The following is a 19717-nucleotide window of genomic DNA, read 5'->3' on the forward strand; positions in this document are numbered from 1 at the left end:
TCACATAAAGAAATAGATCGCAGACTTTTGGAATATTGGAAACACACTTAATGTAAAAGCACTCAATTATTTCCAGTCGCAGTTATTGCTTTCCAACTGTTATTCTAGACCTATCACAGAATAATAATGGTTACAAAAATAAAACCAAAACCAAAAAACAACAACAACAACAACAACAAAAAAAAACAGCAGAAACACATACATATTTAAGTTTGGATTGGAAAAAAGCCTGGCTTTCTGGTTAAGTTAGAAAGTGATTATTTATGTAGGTGAAATAAAATTTAAAGAATAAAATACAATTAATACCAAATGAAAACATACCAGAACAAATAAGGAACATACCAAAAGACTGATGTGATTCCCAAAAAATTATCTTTCTTATGCATATTTAAAAATATAAAAGTACCAAATCAAATGACATTTTTTAAAATATAAAAACAATGACCAACCTTCAAACAAATTTTAGAAGATACGTTTATATACGTTAATAGTTCCATTCCAATTAATAAAGAATTACCCATGGAAGCTGTATGAAACATTATATACAAAATAATCATTTTCTTCCAAGTGTATAGCCTTTTCTAAAGAGTAAATATTCAGAATTCACATTTCATATTATTTTCAGCAAAGTATAAGATATGGATGATCATATAATAAAATGTTTAAAGACAACAGTTTCATGGTTTAATTATACAGTATGCATTGGGCTACATAAAATAACAAGTTAAAATGAGTAGGTATTATTTCACTATATATAAGCATGACATTAACTTTTTGTGCAGACCTATCTTTGAATATAATAGTTTATCTTTGAATGATTCAGTGAAAACAAAATCTAGTAGATAAAAGTACTATTTGTAAGATTTAAGCAAAGCAAGTCAACTTACAGACATCTGAGATTTTATGAATATTTGAAATTACTCATTTCCCAATGACCTATTGAGATTCCTCAAATTGATATTTCACTTCATTAATAAAATTAATGGTACTTCACCTTATTTTGCTTCAACAGTTAGAGAAGAGGGCAAGAAAGAACAAAGCTATTTAAAGTTAAAAAAGAACTTACATTCTTCAAAACTTATGGCAAGAAAGCCAGTTGATTCCCTCTGCTCATTTATTACCAAAGGTACAGTGAAAAAAGTTAGTTTTTATCAAAATCAATGTATCATCATTATATACAAGTTCACTTTTGATTCTAGTCATCTAAAAAGTCTACCTGATGTTGAAATATATACAAACAAGATGCTAAAAGTATTAAATTTACTTTAAAATAAAACAATGGAAGGTAGGGAGTGGGAGGGGATCACATATAAGGGTGAGTACACATAAGCTGATGATTGTTGTAGTTGAGTGATGAGTATACAGGAAAGTTCACTACACTACTCCCTCCATATTTGAGTATTTTGGAAACTTTTTTATAATGGAAAGTAAAACAAACAAACAAAAAGACCTAGATTGAATCAAGTACTAAGTTTGTAAAAAGTTAATAACTAAGGCAGTTGTGAAAAACTACAGGTAAGAGTTGCTACTAAAATATTAGCATTCACACCATGAAATTGATTTCAATTTTAAAGTTCAGTTCAGAATAAAGAATAAAGATTATTAAAAATAATTTGTAACTTTGATTTAAAGAACATGAATAGATAAATAATCTATGTACAACAAGTTTATTTGTAGGTGTATCTTATAATTAACATGAGTGAATAATCATACTTGAAGGAAACCATAAGAATAAAGAATTTGAAACTGGACAAAAACCATGAATGTTCACAGTGAGGATTAAGCAAAAATTTCAATCAAAACTAATATCAAGATAAGAAAACCTAACAATTTGAAAAAGACATATCACAAAATAGAACCTATATAAATAAAGCTCAAGAAGCATGATGTGATTGTCTTAAGTTTAGCCACCTAAAATAATGATAAAAATATTTAAGACTATGTTAGCAGGTACAGAATTAAAACATTTACCTTGGAATAAATTATATCCTTACTGAGATTTTCTAAATTCTTGTATTATAAAATACATTTTGAAATGGTATTTGACAAAGTAGTACTCCACGGCTCTTCAATTTGGGGGAGGTGGGAATGGAAGTGAACAGGGGAGCACAATTTGAATGGGCTTGAAGGGTATGATACACAACTAAGACACAATGCCCTAGTACCAAAGCTAAAGGACAGGCTACTTCTGAAGGAAGAGATATAGAAAAATTCAGCCATAGAAAAGTACATACTTTCAGATAACTGAACTAAAGAGCACTAAAATCAAAAACAGTGGCAACTTTGGCTAGTTTAAGACCCTGGGATACATAACCAGAACCGTGGGTAACAGAAAAGGTAACATGGAATAGTCAGCTTTACTTGGGAAGAAATCAAATAACAAGACTCGAATCTGTATGAAAGTTATTTCAAATCAAGAAAAATCCTTCCCCGTATTTTGCTTCAGGTGGCATTTATCAAAAGACCTGGTTCTATGCCTCCTTCTACCTCATTCTACCATTCAATAACTTTGACTATATAGGTAAATCACAAATGTTATTGAAACTCATTTTCTCCATCTATGAAGAGACAACAACCATGCTTTTACCCAAGAGAACTGTATGAAGATCCAGTGAAGTAATATAAAATATACTGTAAACCATAGAAACCAATTGCTATTCTATTATTATTTACTAACAATACATACCATTGTGCATGTTTCAACTTGGATAATAATGAAGTCCTACAATGCACTTAGAGATGGGTGTGAGTATGTAATAAAGGAGCAGGCATAATCTGGCAAGAATAACTAATCTCTAAAGAATTTGACCCAAGCATCAATAACAAAACTTAAGAAACAGAATTTTGCTCATCCAACTTTTACTATTCTGTTTCATTTACAAAGGCCCTTATGGGGGTTGCTGCTATAACACATTGCAGTATCCTTACACAATTTCAGAGGGCAATATTACATTCTTAAAAATTGTGTTAAAAGGAATTCTAAGATCCACTTATTTAAAAACGGGCCCAAAACAGGAGTTTAGAAAATGCTTGTGTTTTTTCTTTCTTAGCATTTATCATAGTTTCATTATTGTATTTGTTTAATGTCTCTTTCTCTCCTACTAAATTATAAACAAGTGTTTTTTAAATGAAGAACTCACAAACCCAGAGAATATACCCTGAATTATAATTTGAGACACATTGCATTAGAAGTTAAATGCTATCGCTTAGGTGATCACTGTAAATTAAAGTGATGGTAAAAACAAATACGGCAGATTCTGGGAAGACAGCTAAATAGAAAGCACCTCAAATTTGTCATCCCAACTAGATAACAACTGCACTGGTAGAATATATCTGATATAACAATTTTAAAATCATGTAGTCTGTCAAAGGCATGCAACTTCCAAGGGAAGTATTGGATGGTAAAGTGGTAAATTCAATTTCAGCTCTTAGCACGGTAGCAGCTATGCAACATCTACCTGTAACGGGACAGCTGTGCAAGTGTTCCTGGAATAGCTGGCACAAAACTTGCATAAGCCAGGGTGGGCAATAAAAAAGGGCCTGTCCTTCAAATACTGTAGATCGGTGATCTGATTGCTGAATGATGTTTCTCATGGCAGAGGTGCAGACAAAGAGGCAGTGGCCGTTGTTGCCAAACCTCCCCCAATTAATGCAACTTCCTCCCAATCTGGCTGAAGTAACTTAAATGGCAAGTATCTCCTAATACCATTTCATTTTTTCTTTTTCCCCTTTTGAGAACCTGACACTGAAAACTAGGACGTTAAAAAACAACCACATATATGAGGGAATTAGAAAGTCACTGCGTATGCCCAGGGAAGATGCAAATAAAGAGAAAACCTGAGAAGACCTTAGGTTTATAGTGCAAGCTGACTGTTAGTAGAAAGACAGCCTATGGCAATAAAAAAAAACCAAAACAACGATGAAAACAAACAAACAAACAAACAAACAAAACACCCAAATCAAACCAAACAAACAGAAAAACCCCAATACAAAAACAGCAAACCGTAGGGAAGGGGGAGAATGTGATTTCCAAAGTTACCACATCATAAGATTCAAAAGTCTAGTTTTTAACAACAACAACAAAAAATCACAAGGCATGCATGCAAAGAAATAGAAAGGTATAATCCATTCAAAGAAGAAAAAAAACAAACAAAATGTCTTTGAAAAAGACCTGGCGGCAGATCAACTAGATAAAGACTTTAAAATAATCATCTTAAAGATGTTCAAAGAACTAAAAGATATGATAAACAAAGTCAAGAAAGTGATGTATGAGCAAAATAGAAAAAATAAATAAAAGAAATCCTAAAGAGAAACCAAAAGGACATTCTAGAGCTGTGAAAAGTACAATAATTGAACTGAAAAATTCACTAGATCAATTCAAAGATAGAAGAAAAAAATCAGTGGACTTGAAGACAAAGAATGAAAATGATTAATCAGAGAACAGAAAGAAAAGATTGAAGAAAAGCAACCAGAGTCTAACAATAGACCTGTAAGCCCCCATTAAGCAGAACAACATACACAGACCAACATGGACTCTTGCAACTCCAAGAAGAAAATATCTTAAGAAATAATGAACAAAATATTTCCAAATTTGATGATAGACATGAATATAAACATCTAAGAAGCTCAACAAACTTAAGGTAGGATGAACTCAAAGAGATTCATATTGAGACAGACCTATTACAGTCACTGTTTAAAGATGAAGACAAAATGGTAAAAACGGCAAGAAGTAGCTTGTTAGATACAAAAGATCCTTAATAAGATTATCAACAGATTTATCATCACAAACTCTGGAGGTCAGAAGGTAGTGAGTGGGCTGCTATATTAAAAGTACTAAAAGAAAAAACAAATGTTAACCAAGAGCCCTACATCTGGCAAAATTGTCCTTCAATGTGAGGGAGGAATTAAGATGTTCCCAGATTAAAAAAAAAAAAAAAAAAAAGCTAAGAGAGTTCATTACCAGTAGACTGGCCCTGAAAGAAATGCTAAAGGGAGTCCTTCAGGTTGAAATGAAAAGATACGAGACAGCAACTCAAGGTATTGTAAGAAATAAAGATCTCAGTAAAATAATACAAGGACAATTATAAAAACTAGTATTATTGTAAAGTAGTTTTTAATATCACTTTTTGTTTTCTACATGATTGACATTAATATTTTTTAAATTATATTTTAAAATTATTCTGAAAGCTATTATTAGTCTAAAAACGATTAGTAAAGAATTCAAGTCAATATTAATAACTAAAATCAATTAATAATCTAATAGCTAATATTATAGTAACTTTACTTTGTAACTCCACATTTGTTTTCTATATAACTTAAAAGATGAATACATTTAAAAATTATTAGCTTATATGTTTTTGGGCATACAATGTTTAAATCTGTAATTTTGTGACAACAATTGAAAGGGGTGGGGGTGGAACTGTTTAAGAGGCAGAGACTGTATATTATTGAAGTTAAGCTGGTATAAATTCAAATGAGAGTGTTATAACTTTAGCATGTTAAATTTAATCCCTATGGTAAACACAAAGAAAATGGCTAAAGAATAGCGCAAAATAAAATGGGAAAGGAATTTACACATTTCACTACAAAAAAAGTCAACCAAGCAAAAATTAAGACAGTAATGCAGGAAATAAGGGACAAAAAAGCTATAAGAAATGGAATACAGAAAACAAAGAGCAAAATGACAAAAATTCCTCATCAGTAATTACTTTAAATGTAAATGGATAAACTCTCCAATCAAAAAAAGATTGGCCAAATGGATAAAAACATATACACTGTCTATAAAACTCGCCTGAGATCCAAAGACATATACAGGTTAAAAGTAAAAGAATGGCAAAAAGACATTCCATGCAAATAGTAACCAAAAAATAGGAGTGGCTATACTTATACTTGACAAAATAGAATTTAACTAAAAAAAGTTACGGGAGGTAAAAGATGACATTACATGTTAAGAAAAGGTTCAATACAGGAAGAAGATATAACAATTACAAACATTTATGTACCTAATGACAGAACATCAAAGTATATAAAGTAAAAAAATGAAAGAAACGGAGAAGCAGACAGTTCTTCAATAACAGTTGAAGACTTCGGTGCTTCTTTCAAAATAATGTGTAGAACAACCAGACAAAGGATAAGAAAATGAAGAACTTAAAACAATAAATGAAGTGGACCTAACAGACACATGCAGAACACTCTACTTAACAATAATAGCATACACATTCTTCTCGGGTACACATGAGTCATTTTCCAAAATAGACCAAATTTGAGGCCACAGATTCAGTCTCAACAGATTTAGAAAGATAGATAACATACAAAGTTATCTTCTTTAAGCAAAATGAGATGAAACAGTATGCAAAAACAGAAGGAAAAAGAAAACTCACCAAACTGTGGAAATTAAACACACTCTTAAATAACCAATGGATGAAAGAAGTCACAAAGGAAATAGAAAATACTTAGATAAATGAAAATGAAAACATAACGTACCAAAACTTATGGGACACAGCAAAAGCAGTGATAAAGAGGAAATTTACAGCTATAGATGCTTACCTTAAAAAACAAAATCTTTCAAATCAACACCTAACTTTACAACTTAAGAACCCAGTAAAAGAACAAACTAAACCCCAAATTAGCAGAAGGAAGAAAATAAGAAAAGTAGAGCAGGAATAAATAGAGAATAGAAAAATAAAAGAGACAATCAATGAGATCAAAAGTTGTTTATTTGAAAAGATCAACAAACTGATAAACTTTTAGCTAGATAAATTAAGAAAAAAAAGAGAGAACACTCAAATTACTAACATCAGAAATCAATGTGTGGGCATTACTACCAATTCTATAGAAATAACAAAGATTACTAGAGTATTACAAGCAACTGAGCATCAACAAATTGGATAATCTACACAAAACAAACTCTTACTGAGATTAATTATGCAGAAATAAAAAATTCGAAGACTTAAAAGTAATAAGATTGATCTAATAAATTAAGTGATGAATCCTACCAAGCATCTGAAAAACTAACACAAATTCTTCTCAAACTCTACTCTGTCAACGAACTGAAGAGAAGAGAACATTCCCAAGCTCATTCTATAAGGCCAGCATTACTTTGATACCAAAATCAGACAAGGACACTAAAAGAAAATTATAGACCAATATCTCTTATGGATATTGATGCAAAAAAAAATCCTTAAAACACTGCAAAACAAATTCAGCAGCATAATAAGATTATAAACCATGACCAAGTGAAATTTATTCCTGGAATGCCTTCAAAAGAATGAAAAATCAATGCTATATATGCTACAACATGGGTTAACTTTGAGGACATTATGTTAACTAAAATAAGTTATCAACATTTGAATGTTGATCAATGTAATATACCACATCAACATAATGAAGGAAAAAAATGACATGATCATCTCAATTAATGAAGAAAAAGTATCTGACAACATTCAACATCCTTTCATGAAAACATTCAACAAACTAAGAACACAAGGAAACCACCTCAGCATAATAAAAGTCATATATGAAAAACCCCCAACAAATATCACATTGAATGATGAAAGACTAAAAGTTTTTCCTCTAAGATCAGAACAGGGCAAAGATGTTGCTTTTGCCACTTCCATTCAACACAGTACTGGAAATGACAGCCAGAAAATTAGGCAAGAAAAAGAAAAACATTTAGATTCAAAATGAAGAAGGAGAATAATCTCTTTGTAGATGATATGATTGTATAAATAGGAAACCCTAAAGGTACCACCAGAAAAAGAAAAGAACTGTTAGAATTAGTAAACAAATTTAAAAGTAGCAGGATATAGTCAACACACAAAAATCATTTGCATTCCCATGCACAATCTAAAAAGAAAATTACAAAAATAATTCCATTTATAATGGATCTAAAAGAATAAAATAATGAGGAATGAATTAAAACAATATGGGGGACACGCTTATGCAATGAAAACATTGCTAAAAATTAAATATGACAGAAATAAATGAAAACATATTCTGTGTTCATGGATTAGAAGACAATATTGTTAAAATGTCATTACTACCCAAAGCAATTTACAGATTTAATCTGATCCCTATCAAAATCCCAGTGACATTTTTTTGTAGAAATAGAAAAATCCATCTGAAAATTCACATGGAATCTCAGGGATCTGATAGCCAAACTAATCCTAAAAAGGAGAACAAGCCTGGAAGACTCACAGTTCTGCATTTCGAAACTTACTACAAAGCTACAGTAATCAAAACAGTTTGGTACCAGCATAAAAACAGACATAAAGACCAATGAAATAGAGAGTCCAAAATAAACTCTCACATATATAGCTAATATGTTCTAAAAAATATATCATTTTTGAAAAGGGCACCAGCACCATTCAATGGTGAAAAGACAGTTTTTTCAACAAATTATGCTGGGATATCAACGTGCAAAAGGATGAAGTTAGACTTATTTAATGCCATATACAAAAATGAACTCAAAATGGACGAAGGACCTAAATGTAAGACCTAAAAGAATAAAACTCTTAGAAGAAAACATAGCACAAAAGCTTCATGATACTGGATTTGGCAATAATTCACTGCATATAACACCAAAGGCACAGGCCATAAAAGAAAATATAGACAATTTGAACCCCCTGAAAATTAAAAATTTTGTGCATCAAAGACACTATCTACAGAATAAAAGACAACCAACACAATGGGAAAACATATCTGCAAGTTATATATTTGATAAGAAATATGCAGAATAAAGAGAATTCCTAAAACTCAATGACAAAAAACAACCTGATTCAAAAATGAGTAAAGTACTTCAACAGACGTTTCTCTACAGAAGGTGTACAAATTGTTAATAAGATACTCAACATAACTAATCTTTAGAGAAATAAAAATCAATACTACAATGAGATAGCACCTCACCACGATTAGGCTGGCTACTATCATGAAAAAAGAACATATCAAGTGTTGCTAAGGATGTGGATAAATTGGAACCACTGTGCACTGCTGTTGGGAATATACAATAATATAGATGCTGCAGAATACAGTATGGAGATTCCCCCAAAATTAAAAATAAAATTACTGTATGATCTAGTAATTCCACTTTTGGGTATGTGCTCAAAAGAATTGAAAGCAGGGTCTTAAAGAGGTATTTGTACAACCATGTTCATAGCAGCATTACTCACAATAGCTAAAATGTGGAAGCAACCTGAGTCCATCGACAGATGAATGGATAAACAAAATACAGTATATACATAAAATGGGATATCATTTAGCCTTCAAAAGAAAGAAAATTCAATGCTACATGTGCTATGACATGGGTTAACTTTGAGAACATCATGCTAAGTAAAATAAGCTTTCCACAAAAAAGACAAATACTATATGATTTAACTTATATGAGGTATTTAGAGGAGTAAATAGAAACGAAGTAGAACAATGATTGCCAGGACCTAGGGGGAGGTAGAAATGGGAAGTTTTTATTTAATGGGTATAGAGTTTTAGTTTTATGAAAGATGAAAAGAGTTCTGTAGATGGATGATGGTGATGGTTGTACAACAATATGAATATATGTTATACCACTAAATTGTAAACTTAAAAATGGTTAAGGTAGTAAATTTTACATTATGTGTATTTTACCATAATAATAAAATTGGAAAAATATATGACCTCAATCTAAATATAAAAACGCATCAAACAAACACAAACTGAAGGATAGTCTACAAAATAACCAGCCTGTTTTTGTAAAATGCCACACTCATAAAAGACAACTCTAGATTAAAGGAGAATTAAATGTCATGAAAACTAACTGCAATGTTTGGTATTAGACTGGCCAAAAGGATCTGTTTTTGTTTTTCCTATAAAGAACATTATTAGGACAACTGAAAAAATGTAATTAAAGTCTATAGATTAGATAATGGTATTATATTGATGTTAATTTTCTGATTTAGCTCATTGTACTATGGTGAAATTTTGGTTCTCAGGAAAAAACATGAAGTCTTATAAAATCTTTGTATTTAGGAGAAAAAGAGGCATGAGCGAAACATCCTTTTAAATGGTTCACAAAAAATAATTTCGTACTCAATTATAATGGAAGAGAAATAAAATATGTAATAAGTAAAAACATGAACTGGAGAATCTAAATAAGGGTATATGGGATTTATGGTACTATTCTTGCAACCTGCTGTAAGTCTGAAATGATTTGAAAACAATACAACAATCAAACACAAAAGCAAAAACACCCCCACAAAGCAAATAGAATAAGGGCACTGCTGTCGCATATTAGAGTATCATTAAAAAAGGTTCACCAAGGTAATCCAAAGTATGCTATTGTTTTTAAGATTATCAGTAAAATAAAAATATCAAGTCATGCTTTAGACTATACAATGATCAAATAATTTAAGACCCAACACTCAGATGTTTTGTAAAACTTAAAAGGTCCAGAAGCAATAGGATGCTCTGCACTTGATATACTTCTAATGAAACTACTCTCATGTCATGTGAGAATTATGTTAACTTGTCTCTTGCCCAAACACATAGTAGGTTCCTAGAAGACAAGAACAATGTTATATACATCTTAGTATATATGTGATTAGAAATATAACAAAAATTTGAACAAAAACCAATCCCTCCAAAGCACATATTAGAGTATGAACAAAGGGTTTCACACACAAAAAACATTAGCTATAAAGCATTTTCAACAATACCTTTATCACATGGTAGCTCTTCACGACTGGTAAAAATAGAGGTCTAAAGCATTTGGTTTTAAAGCAAAATATTTATTTTGGGGTGTAAAGAAGCCTGTATATTTAATAGGCCAGTATCATGGAGATTATATCTTCAATAGGAAGAACTAGCATCTGTTATTCACCTACTATATGCTCAGCTTCTATATAGAGAAACTGAGGCTCTGAGAAGCTGAGTAATTTCCCCACAATCACGTGGCCAGAAAGAGGTGAGGCCAGGCAATGTTAAGTGAGTCTAAGGAACAGTAGGTCTCATTATAAAGTCCATGCTCTTTCTGCAACTTCAAGCAGCCATTAAATATCTCTTTCTCTGTACCACTCTGTATAATAAACACAATAATTCCCACTGTAGTGAACTTTTATAAAATTTAAGTGGCATTATCAATAAATTACTCTGAAAAGTATAAACGTTTTACAAGTAATAAAAGACAAAAATTAAGATCTAGCAATCTGTCCAATATGCCTGATGCTCAAACTCATCTGAGGCAGTCAGAGAGGTGTTCTCCCCCATTTTAATAGATGGAGCATAAAACTCAAAGATGTTATGTAACCTGTTTGAGTTACAAAGGCAGGACTAAACTCTGAATCTTGCATCTTCTGCTTCTATTTCTATTACATCCTGATGCAGCCAAAATATGAAGTATAAGATCCTTAAAAGAAAAATTATATCCATTTAAAATGTTAACATTGGGTTATATATTAAGCATAGACTTCAAAATTTACTTGGAGACAAACATTTTAATCAGTCGTATTAATTTTATAATGTACGTGTTATACTTGGTTAATCAGGAAAACAATTATTCTTGAAAATGAGGGACAATTATAGGCTTCTTACACAGTACAACATGAATTACTAAACTACCCTACATTGAAATTTGTAGTATATTTAAAACCTAAAACGGGACTAGGTAGAATAAATAAAATATCTCTCTTGTGCAGATATACTCATTTGTTTTTTAAAACTTGTTCCTTGGTTTACTGTCTTAAAGAAGTATGAAACAACTAATAATATGAATAGCCAAGATCATGTGCCAGCTGCACATGCATTATTAGTCTTTCAATTATTGTAAACATCTCAAGTTAGCACTACTTTCATCTTCAGTGTTACAGATGAATAAAGAGAAGCTCAGAGTGGTTAAGTAAACTGCTCAGTTACATAGCTAGTAAGTGGTAGGACTGGAATTCGAGACTAGATCAAACCTACTCTCAGACCTTTATAACTACAAGGCTATGCAATGTCTTAATTTCCAAGTGTACTGTGATGCTATGTTGGAGAGACTTGGAGTAAGTAAATCAGAGCATTCTGAATAGGAAAGGATAGTTTCCCTACTGAATATAAGAAGAGAAACTACTACAAAATTTCAAAAGATTCTAGAATACTATTTTAACATCAAGAGATTAACTGAAGTGACAAGAGTAAAATAAACTTTCAAATCTCTTACTTAAAAAAATACTGTATTTCTAAATCCTAGATACTTGGAAAGATGTTACATTATTACGGTATTACAATAACCCTTAGACAGCTTACTTAAAAAAAGTGTTAGTGTAGTACCTGTAATTTCCCCTAGAATCCTATTTTGTATGATGTTCCCAATGATTTTCATTTTTTAGGAGAGGAGAAAGGCACTGAGATGTGAGTAACCACAGTTGATATCCCATTTTTTTCCCTCAAAGGGACTTATTTTGAAACTGCATTTACACAGGAAATATATTGTTTTTACCTAGATTTTATGGTGCAGACCAATGATTGTAAAAATGCCTAACAATGTATTTAATTTCATTTTAAATGAGACTGAGCTTTTTCACACCAAAGACCATTATTATTATACTCAATAATGCTACCACTATTTCGACTTTGGATGACTCTGTTGGTAAGGCAGTTTGTGTCTTAATAAGCCATTATTTGGAACTACTAACGCTCTAAAAACAAAAAAGTTCAGAATCTCTGACGTTTGGTTATTATTTCATTTTATTTTTTAATGGTTACGTGTTAACTTTTTAAAATAAACTTTTGATTTTAGAGTACTTTTAGATTTACAGAAAAGTTGCAAAGATAGCACAAAGAATTCCTATATATTACATATATATCAGCTTTATTTTTAACTATAAATGTGAAGTATGTTATCTAAACAAATGACAGAAAGATGTCTATTTCCAAAGAAGATAAATATATACTGGGAAACCAAGTGTTACATAAATGACACATCTAATACCAGATCAGGTGAACAATAATTTTTATTATCTTTAAAAGATAAACAAAATCTCCAAAAGCAAAAATATTTTAAAACTGTTTCAAACAGATTTACAAGTACAAAAGGAATGATAAAAATCTAAAGAGTTTCAATATTATGAAGTTTAGAATGTGTCCTATTTCAGACAACCTAATAATATGGCAAATATTGAACCTACTTTATATTAAATCCCAAATATTTAATTCTCTAAAAATACCAATTGAAGACCAAAGTGAATTAGCAAATCTAACAAAGAAATAATTAAAACACTTTGAAAAAATACAAATAAAACATTAAAAGCAAATTAAATTTTTACGAAGAAAAAAGAAACTAATAAAAACCTGTGGTATGGTGGGTAGGATGACAGTATTCTCAGCAGGGACTGGCAGGACAGGGATCACAGGGACAGTGGGAGAAGAGAGAGGTACAGCTTCTGTTGGCTAAAAATCATCAACGACAAAAAATCAGGAAAAATACCAAAATAAAAAGGAAACACATATAACAGAAAGTTTTGTCATAAACTAGTTTCCAGAAATAATTGGGAAATAGGTAAACTATTAATATATTACTTCAATTTAAGTGAAAAAATGATCTCCAGAAATTACTTCAGATGTAATTATATTACCAATAATTTTAACTACTCTGTAGTTAAAATGAGTGACTACTCTCATTTTAGTTGTTTAAATGAAAAAAGAAAAAAAAAAAAAGACAATACTCCTAAGAGACAAGACACTCACTTCAGACACAGACTACAAAATATTTTTCTAGTATCCAAAATATATTTGACTACTTTCCTCCTCATATTCAAAGGATCAAAAGAAACTTTATTAGCCCACTGGTAGTAAATTGGGGCTTACAAATCCACAGACAAAAAGACTCAAAAGACTTCGAAATTCAATCTGTATCATTTAAAATAATCTTTGCTATTAATCTCTACTATCAAGAACCGTAATAACCTGTCTTAAACCTGCCTATATTAACTGAACTAACAGTCATTCAATATCTATTATGTGTCAGACATTCTATGGAAAAAATGAATAGGAACTATAGTGACATAATTTAAATTTGATATTTAAACTCAATTACTCTGACTTAATTCAATTATTTTTAAAAAGATGTAACTGGAACATAGAAAACGAGTTTTGTAGTAAGTCCCAATCTCTATAAACTGGATTAATGCAGAAATATTTTCTATACCAAGGACATCTCCTACATGTATTAAAAAAAAAAACCCCAAACATTAAATCGATAAGAGAACTATGCGTTAAAAGAAACTTAAAACAGAAAAAAAAATTGCTAAACTTGAAATTATGCTTTTCCTCACTGATAAAAACGTACAAAATAAAATTACAATGTTGATCTTTTTCATCTATCATATCGGTCAATCAAAATTTATCAAAAATGTATTAAGTTTCTTCAACAATGGTGCTGGGACAACTGGATTTCCACATGCAAAAGAATGAGGTAAATCACTATCTCACATCATATACAAAAAATAACTGGAAATTAATCAATGATCTAAATATAAGCACTAAAACCATAAAACTCTGTGAAGAAAACATAGGGGTAAATCCTTCTGACCTTGGCTTTGACAAATGAATTCTTAAATATGATCATTAAACCTTAAGTGACAAACATACATACATACATATATAAAATTGGATTTCATCAGAATTAAAACCTCTTGAACACCAAAAGGCATCAAGAAAGTAAAAAGACAACCTATAGAATGGGAGAAAACATTTGTAAATCGCACATGTGATGAGGTTTTAATATCCAGAATATATAAAGAACTCAAACTAAACAACAAAAGACAATAAAAAATGGGCAAAAAAACTGAATAGACATTTCTCCAAACAAAGATATACAAATGGCCTATAAGCATATGAAAAGATAATCAACAGCATTATTCATTAGAGAAATGCAAATCAAAGTGACAATAATGTATCACTTCACACCTACTCAGAGGCTATAATAAAAAAGTGAAAACAAAAACAGAAAGTAAGAAGTATTGATGAGAATGTGCAAAACTGGAACCCTGAAAAACTGCTAGTGGAAATGGAAAATGGTGCAGCCTCTGTGGAAAACAGTTTGGTAGCCCCTCAAAAAAAGGAACAAGAGATTTACTATATAACTCAGCAATTCTAATTCTATGTATATACTGAAAAGAACTGAAGACGGGGTATTGGATACTTTACACTAATGTTAAGTGATACATTATTCACAAGAGTTGAAAGGTGGAAACAAGTCAAGTGACCATCAAAGATGAATGGAAAAGTAAAATGTGGTATATACATACAATGCATATTATTCAGCCATATAAAAGAATGCAATTCTGATACATGCTACAGCATGGATGAATCTCAAAAACATCACGCCAAATGAAATTAATCAGACACAAAGGACACATTGTTGTATGACTCCACTTAGATGAAATCTTTAGAATAAGTTAATTCTTAGAGATAGAAAGTAGAAGTTACTGTGGGCTAGGAGAGAGAAGCATGGAGAATTATTGTTCATTAGTTACAGAGTCTGTTTGAGGTGATGAAATGAATTTGGAAATATAGTGGTGATGACTGCACAACACTGAGAATATAATTAATGCCACAGAATTCTACAGTTAAAACTCGTAAAAATGGCACATCGTTATACACATACACATATTTTTACCACAGTAAACAAACAAACTCCAAAAATTTTAATGCAAAAACTTCCAGTCAAGATGGCAAAGTAAACACTGTACTCACCAACTCCCATGACCACATCAAAACTACAACTAAAGAACAATCATCATTAAAAACTGCCTGAATATTAGCTGTACAGAAGTTCTATAACTAAGGATATAGAGAAAGAGCCACTTGGAGACTGGTAGGAGGGGCAGAGATGGGGAATGGGCAGGGCCTATACCCACAGAGTGGTAGTTAAAAAACTGGAGGGATATCTCGACTTTGGAGGTCCCTCTGGGAGTGAGGGGTCCCAGCCCAGGATTCCAGTGCAGGAAGAGAAGTCCTCGTCACTTCTGGCTGTGAAAACTAGTGAGACTGTGCCTGAGTGAGACAGAGGGCTGCTGGAGTCCCAGGCATCCTCTTAAAAGGCCCACACAAATTTACTTGCTGACAGACTCACTTGTTTTGAGCTCAGCACTGGGGCAGCAGCTCGGAAAGTACCAGGAACATATGGGGAGAAACTGAATTGTTTGGCTTCAGGGGGAAGGTTGAAGGGAGATGTTCCCCTAGACAGAAGTGATGATAGAGGCCACTGTTCTTTTACTGAGTCCTTTCCCCACCCTGCCTGCAGGCTCAGGTGGGCACAATACCTGAGTCTCCATTAACCTGGCTAACACCATTCATCCCGCCTGGTGATTCCCTGAGACTCTGCTCCCACTCAACTTTTAGGTTCACCCAATCCACTTCTATTGGCTTTTCCATACAAATGGTTTGTGCTGGAGACTTTCCTAAAACCTATCAAAGGTTCACAAACCCCTAACAAGCAGCATCTGACCTTGGCGTTCCCTGTACCTCTTGCTAAGTGGCCCCAAGTCCCGCACTAGTGTCAACCATTAGCAGATCACTTTGTAGCTCAGACTAAGTGGACCCAAGCTGGGCACAAGCAGCAGCTGACCTTGGCCTGCGCCAGAGCCCCTCCCAAAGAGACTCTGGAACCAAGGCATCTGGTGGTCAGCTTCAAGTCAACCAGAGAACCACCCAACAACCTCCACAAATGACATGCCCAGAGGGTGGACTCAGCAGGCAGCAAATCCTGGTAAAATAAATCCTGTTCCATATGGTCAGCCCCTACCTCAGAGCACCTCCAATGTAATTATGGGCATTCCTCACAGCCAGTCAACCTGAGGTTCAGCCTCTCCCATTGATGTGCCAACAGGAATTAAGTTTCAACAGGAGGGCACATGCAACCCATACAAGGGACATACTTGGAGCACTCAGTTCAGGTGACCAAGGGGACTCTGCCATTGGTCTTCACAGGTTACCTACTACATAACTCCCTTCTACCAACACCTGGAGATATAGTAGATCTACCTAATATATATAAACAAACACAGGGAGGCAACCAAAATGAGGAAACAAAGAAACATATCCCAAATGAAAGAACAGAACAAAACTCCAGAAAAAGAGATGAGGAATCTACCAGATGCAGAGTTCAAAACACTGGCTATAAGGATGTTCAATAAACTTAGAGGAAGAGTAGATGAAATCAGTGAGAAGTTTAACAAAGAGATAGGACAGATAAAAACAAAACCAGAAAACATTAAAAAGAACCAGTCAGAAATGAATAATACAATGAAGAATACATTAGAGAGAATCAATAGTAGATTAGGTGAAGCAGATGACTGAATCAGTGATTTGGAAGATAAGGTAGCAGAAAACATCCAATTGTAACAGTGAGAAGAAAAAAGAATTTTAAAAAATGAGGATAGTTTAAGGGGCCTCTGGGACAACATCAAGTGTACCAACATTTGCATCATAGGGGTACCTGAAGGAGAGAAGGGAGAGCAAGGAATTGAAAACTTATTTTAAGAAATAATGACTGAAAATTTCTCTAACCTGGTGAAGGTAACAGACATACAAACCCAGGAAGGGCAGAGATTCCCTAAAAAGACAAACTCAAAGAGGCCTGCACCAAAACACATCATAATTAAAATGCCAAAGCTTAAATACAAAGAAAGAATCTTAAAAGCAGCAAGAGAAAAGCAGTCAGTCATCTACAAAGGAGCGCCCATAAAACTGTCAGTTGATTTCTCAAAGAAACTTTGTAGGCCAGAGGGGATTGGCACAAAATATTCAAAGTGATGAAAAGTAAAGACCTACAACCAAGATTACCCAGCAAGGCTATCATTTAGAATTGAAGGACAGATAAAGAGCTTCCCAGACAAGAAAAAGCTAATGGAGTTCATCACCACCAAACCAGTATTACAAGAAATGTTAAAAGGACTTCTTTATGAAGAAGGGGGTAAAATGATAAAAAATATGAATAATAAGATGGCAATAACTATATATCTAACAACATTTACTTTAAATGTAACTGGATTAAATGCTCCAATCAAAAGACATAGAGTGGTCGAATAGAGAACAAAACTCATACACATGGTGCTACAAGACATCTACTTCAGACTGAAACACATAGACTGAAAGATATGGAAAAAGATACTTCATGCAAATGGAAATGAAAATAAAAAAGCTGGGTAGCAATATTTATACCAGACAAAATTAGACACTAAAACAAAGGCTATAACAAGAGACAAGGAAGGATTAATCCAGTAATTCTACTTCTGGATATTTATCCGAAGAAATCTAAAACACTAATTTGAAAAGACACATGCATCCTTATGTTCACTGCAGCACTATTTACAATAGCCAAGAAACAGAAGCAATCTAAGTGTCCACTGATAGACAAATGGATAAGGATGATGTGGTATATATATAATAGCAAATTATTCGGCCATTAAAAGAATGAAATCTTGCCATTTGCGACAACATGGATTGACCTCTAGGGTATTATGCTAAGTGAAATAAGACAGAGAAAGACAAATACCGTATAATTTCACTTATATGTGGAACCTAAGAAACAAATGAACAAACAGATACAGAGAACATTTTGATGGTTTCCAGATGGGAGGGGAATGGGGCGGAAGGGTCACAAAGGGGAAAGGATTAAGATATGCAAATTGTCAGTTATAAAAACAGTTATGGGGATGTAAAATGCAGCATAGGGAATATAGTCAATAATATTGTAATAATTATGTATGGTGTCAGATGGGTACTAGATTTATAGGGGTGATCACTTCCTAAGTTATAAAAATGTCTAATCACTATGGTGTACTTCTGAAGTTAATATAAGATTGTATGTTAACTGTAACTAAAAAATAAAAAATTATTTAAATGAAAGAAAAATACTTTTTAATGCATGGAAACATTAAAAAGTATGGAAACATTAATAATGCTCTTGGATGTAAAAATTCATACGAACTTTACAAAAAGCAATTTGTCAGTAATTATCTACAGCCTTAAAATTTTCTAAACTCTTTGACTTAGAAATTCTGAAAATGTACTCTAAGGGAATAATTTAAAAAACAAATGTTTTAATATTCTTAATATATCCTTTTGAGAATTGTTTATGCTTGGGGAGATGTGGAATATCCTAAATATCCAAAGGTGTTGGAATTTAGTCAATAATGATAATTATATAAGATTAAATATTAGGCAACAATTATAAATCATCTATAAGAAAAGTCTGCATGTCTCATGGGACACTGCCTATGACATGACATTAAGTAAAAAAGGGAAGATGAAACTTGTGTAAAAGAAATGAAAAGAAATGTTTGAAAAGTTAACCTCGTGGGCAGGATTACAAGCTGCTTTGCCCCTGCCTCTTTATTTCAAATTCGACTTTTCTAATTGTCAACAATGAATAGTAGTGATACTGTAATACAGGAAGTTCTACTGTTCTCATTAAGAGAAAAACAACTGTTACGATCACTGACCATCTCATTTTCTAGAAAAATAAACTGAAAATACATTTCATATTAATTGTTCTAAAAGAGACTAACAAATTTTAATGACATATGATTAGAGTTGAAGAATCTAGGGATCAAGTTCAACCCTTTGTTTTACAACTGAGCTCACAAAAGGTAAGCTGTGAGGAATTAGGAAAAGAATTGCTGGACTTCTGTTACTAGATTTTTTATTTCCTGTAGAAAGAGACTTTAAGCCATTAGATTCCTTGATTTCTTCCTTCCTTCCTCTT

At 32.4% G+C, this 19717-nt stretch overlaps 1 protein-coding gene across 8 annotated transcripts in view; it reads right to left on the minus strand.

The window, feature by feature from the left end:
- The window catches only part of DLG1 (discs large MAGUK scaffold protein 1), a 229273-nt gene that overhangs the window by 94877 nt on the left and 114679 nt on the right, over positions 1-19717 (minus strand). For 5 of the 8 annotated variants that reach the window (XM_015600246.2, XM_015600237.2, XM_015600242.2 and 2 more), the window contains exon 6: positions 13297-13395. The exons of the other annotated variants lie outside the window; for them this stretch is intronic. In XM_015600246.2, coding sequence (XP_015455732.1) covers positions 13297-13395 — 99 coding nt within the window. The remainder of the gene's footprint in view (positions 1-13296; positions 13396-19717) is intronic. 8 annotated transcript variants of the gene reach the window in all.

This window comes from Pteropus alecto, unplaced genomic scaffold (assembly GCF_000325575.1).
Source record: "Pteropus alecto unplaced genomic scaffold, ASM32557v1 scaffold311, whole genome shotgun sequence".
Classification (NCBI taxonomy): Eukaryota; Metazoa; Chordata; class Mammalia; order Chiroptera; family Pteropodidae; genus Pteropus; species Pteropus alecto.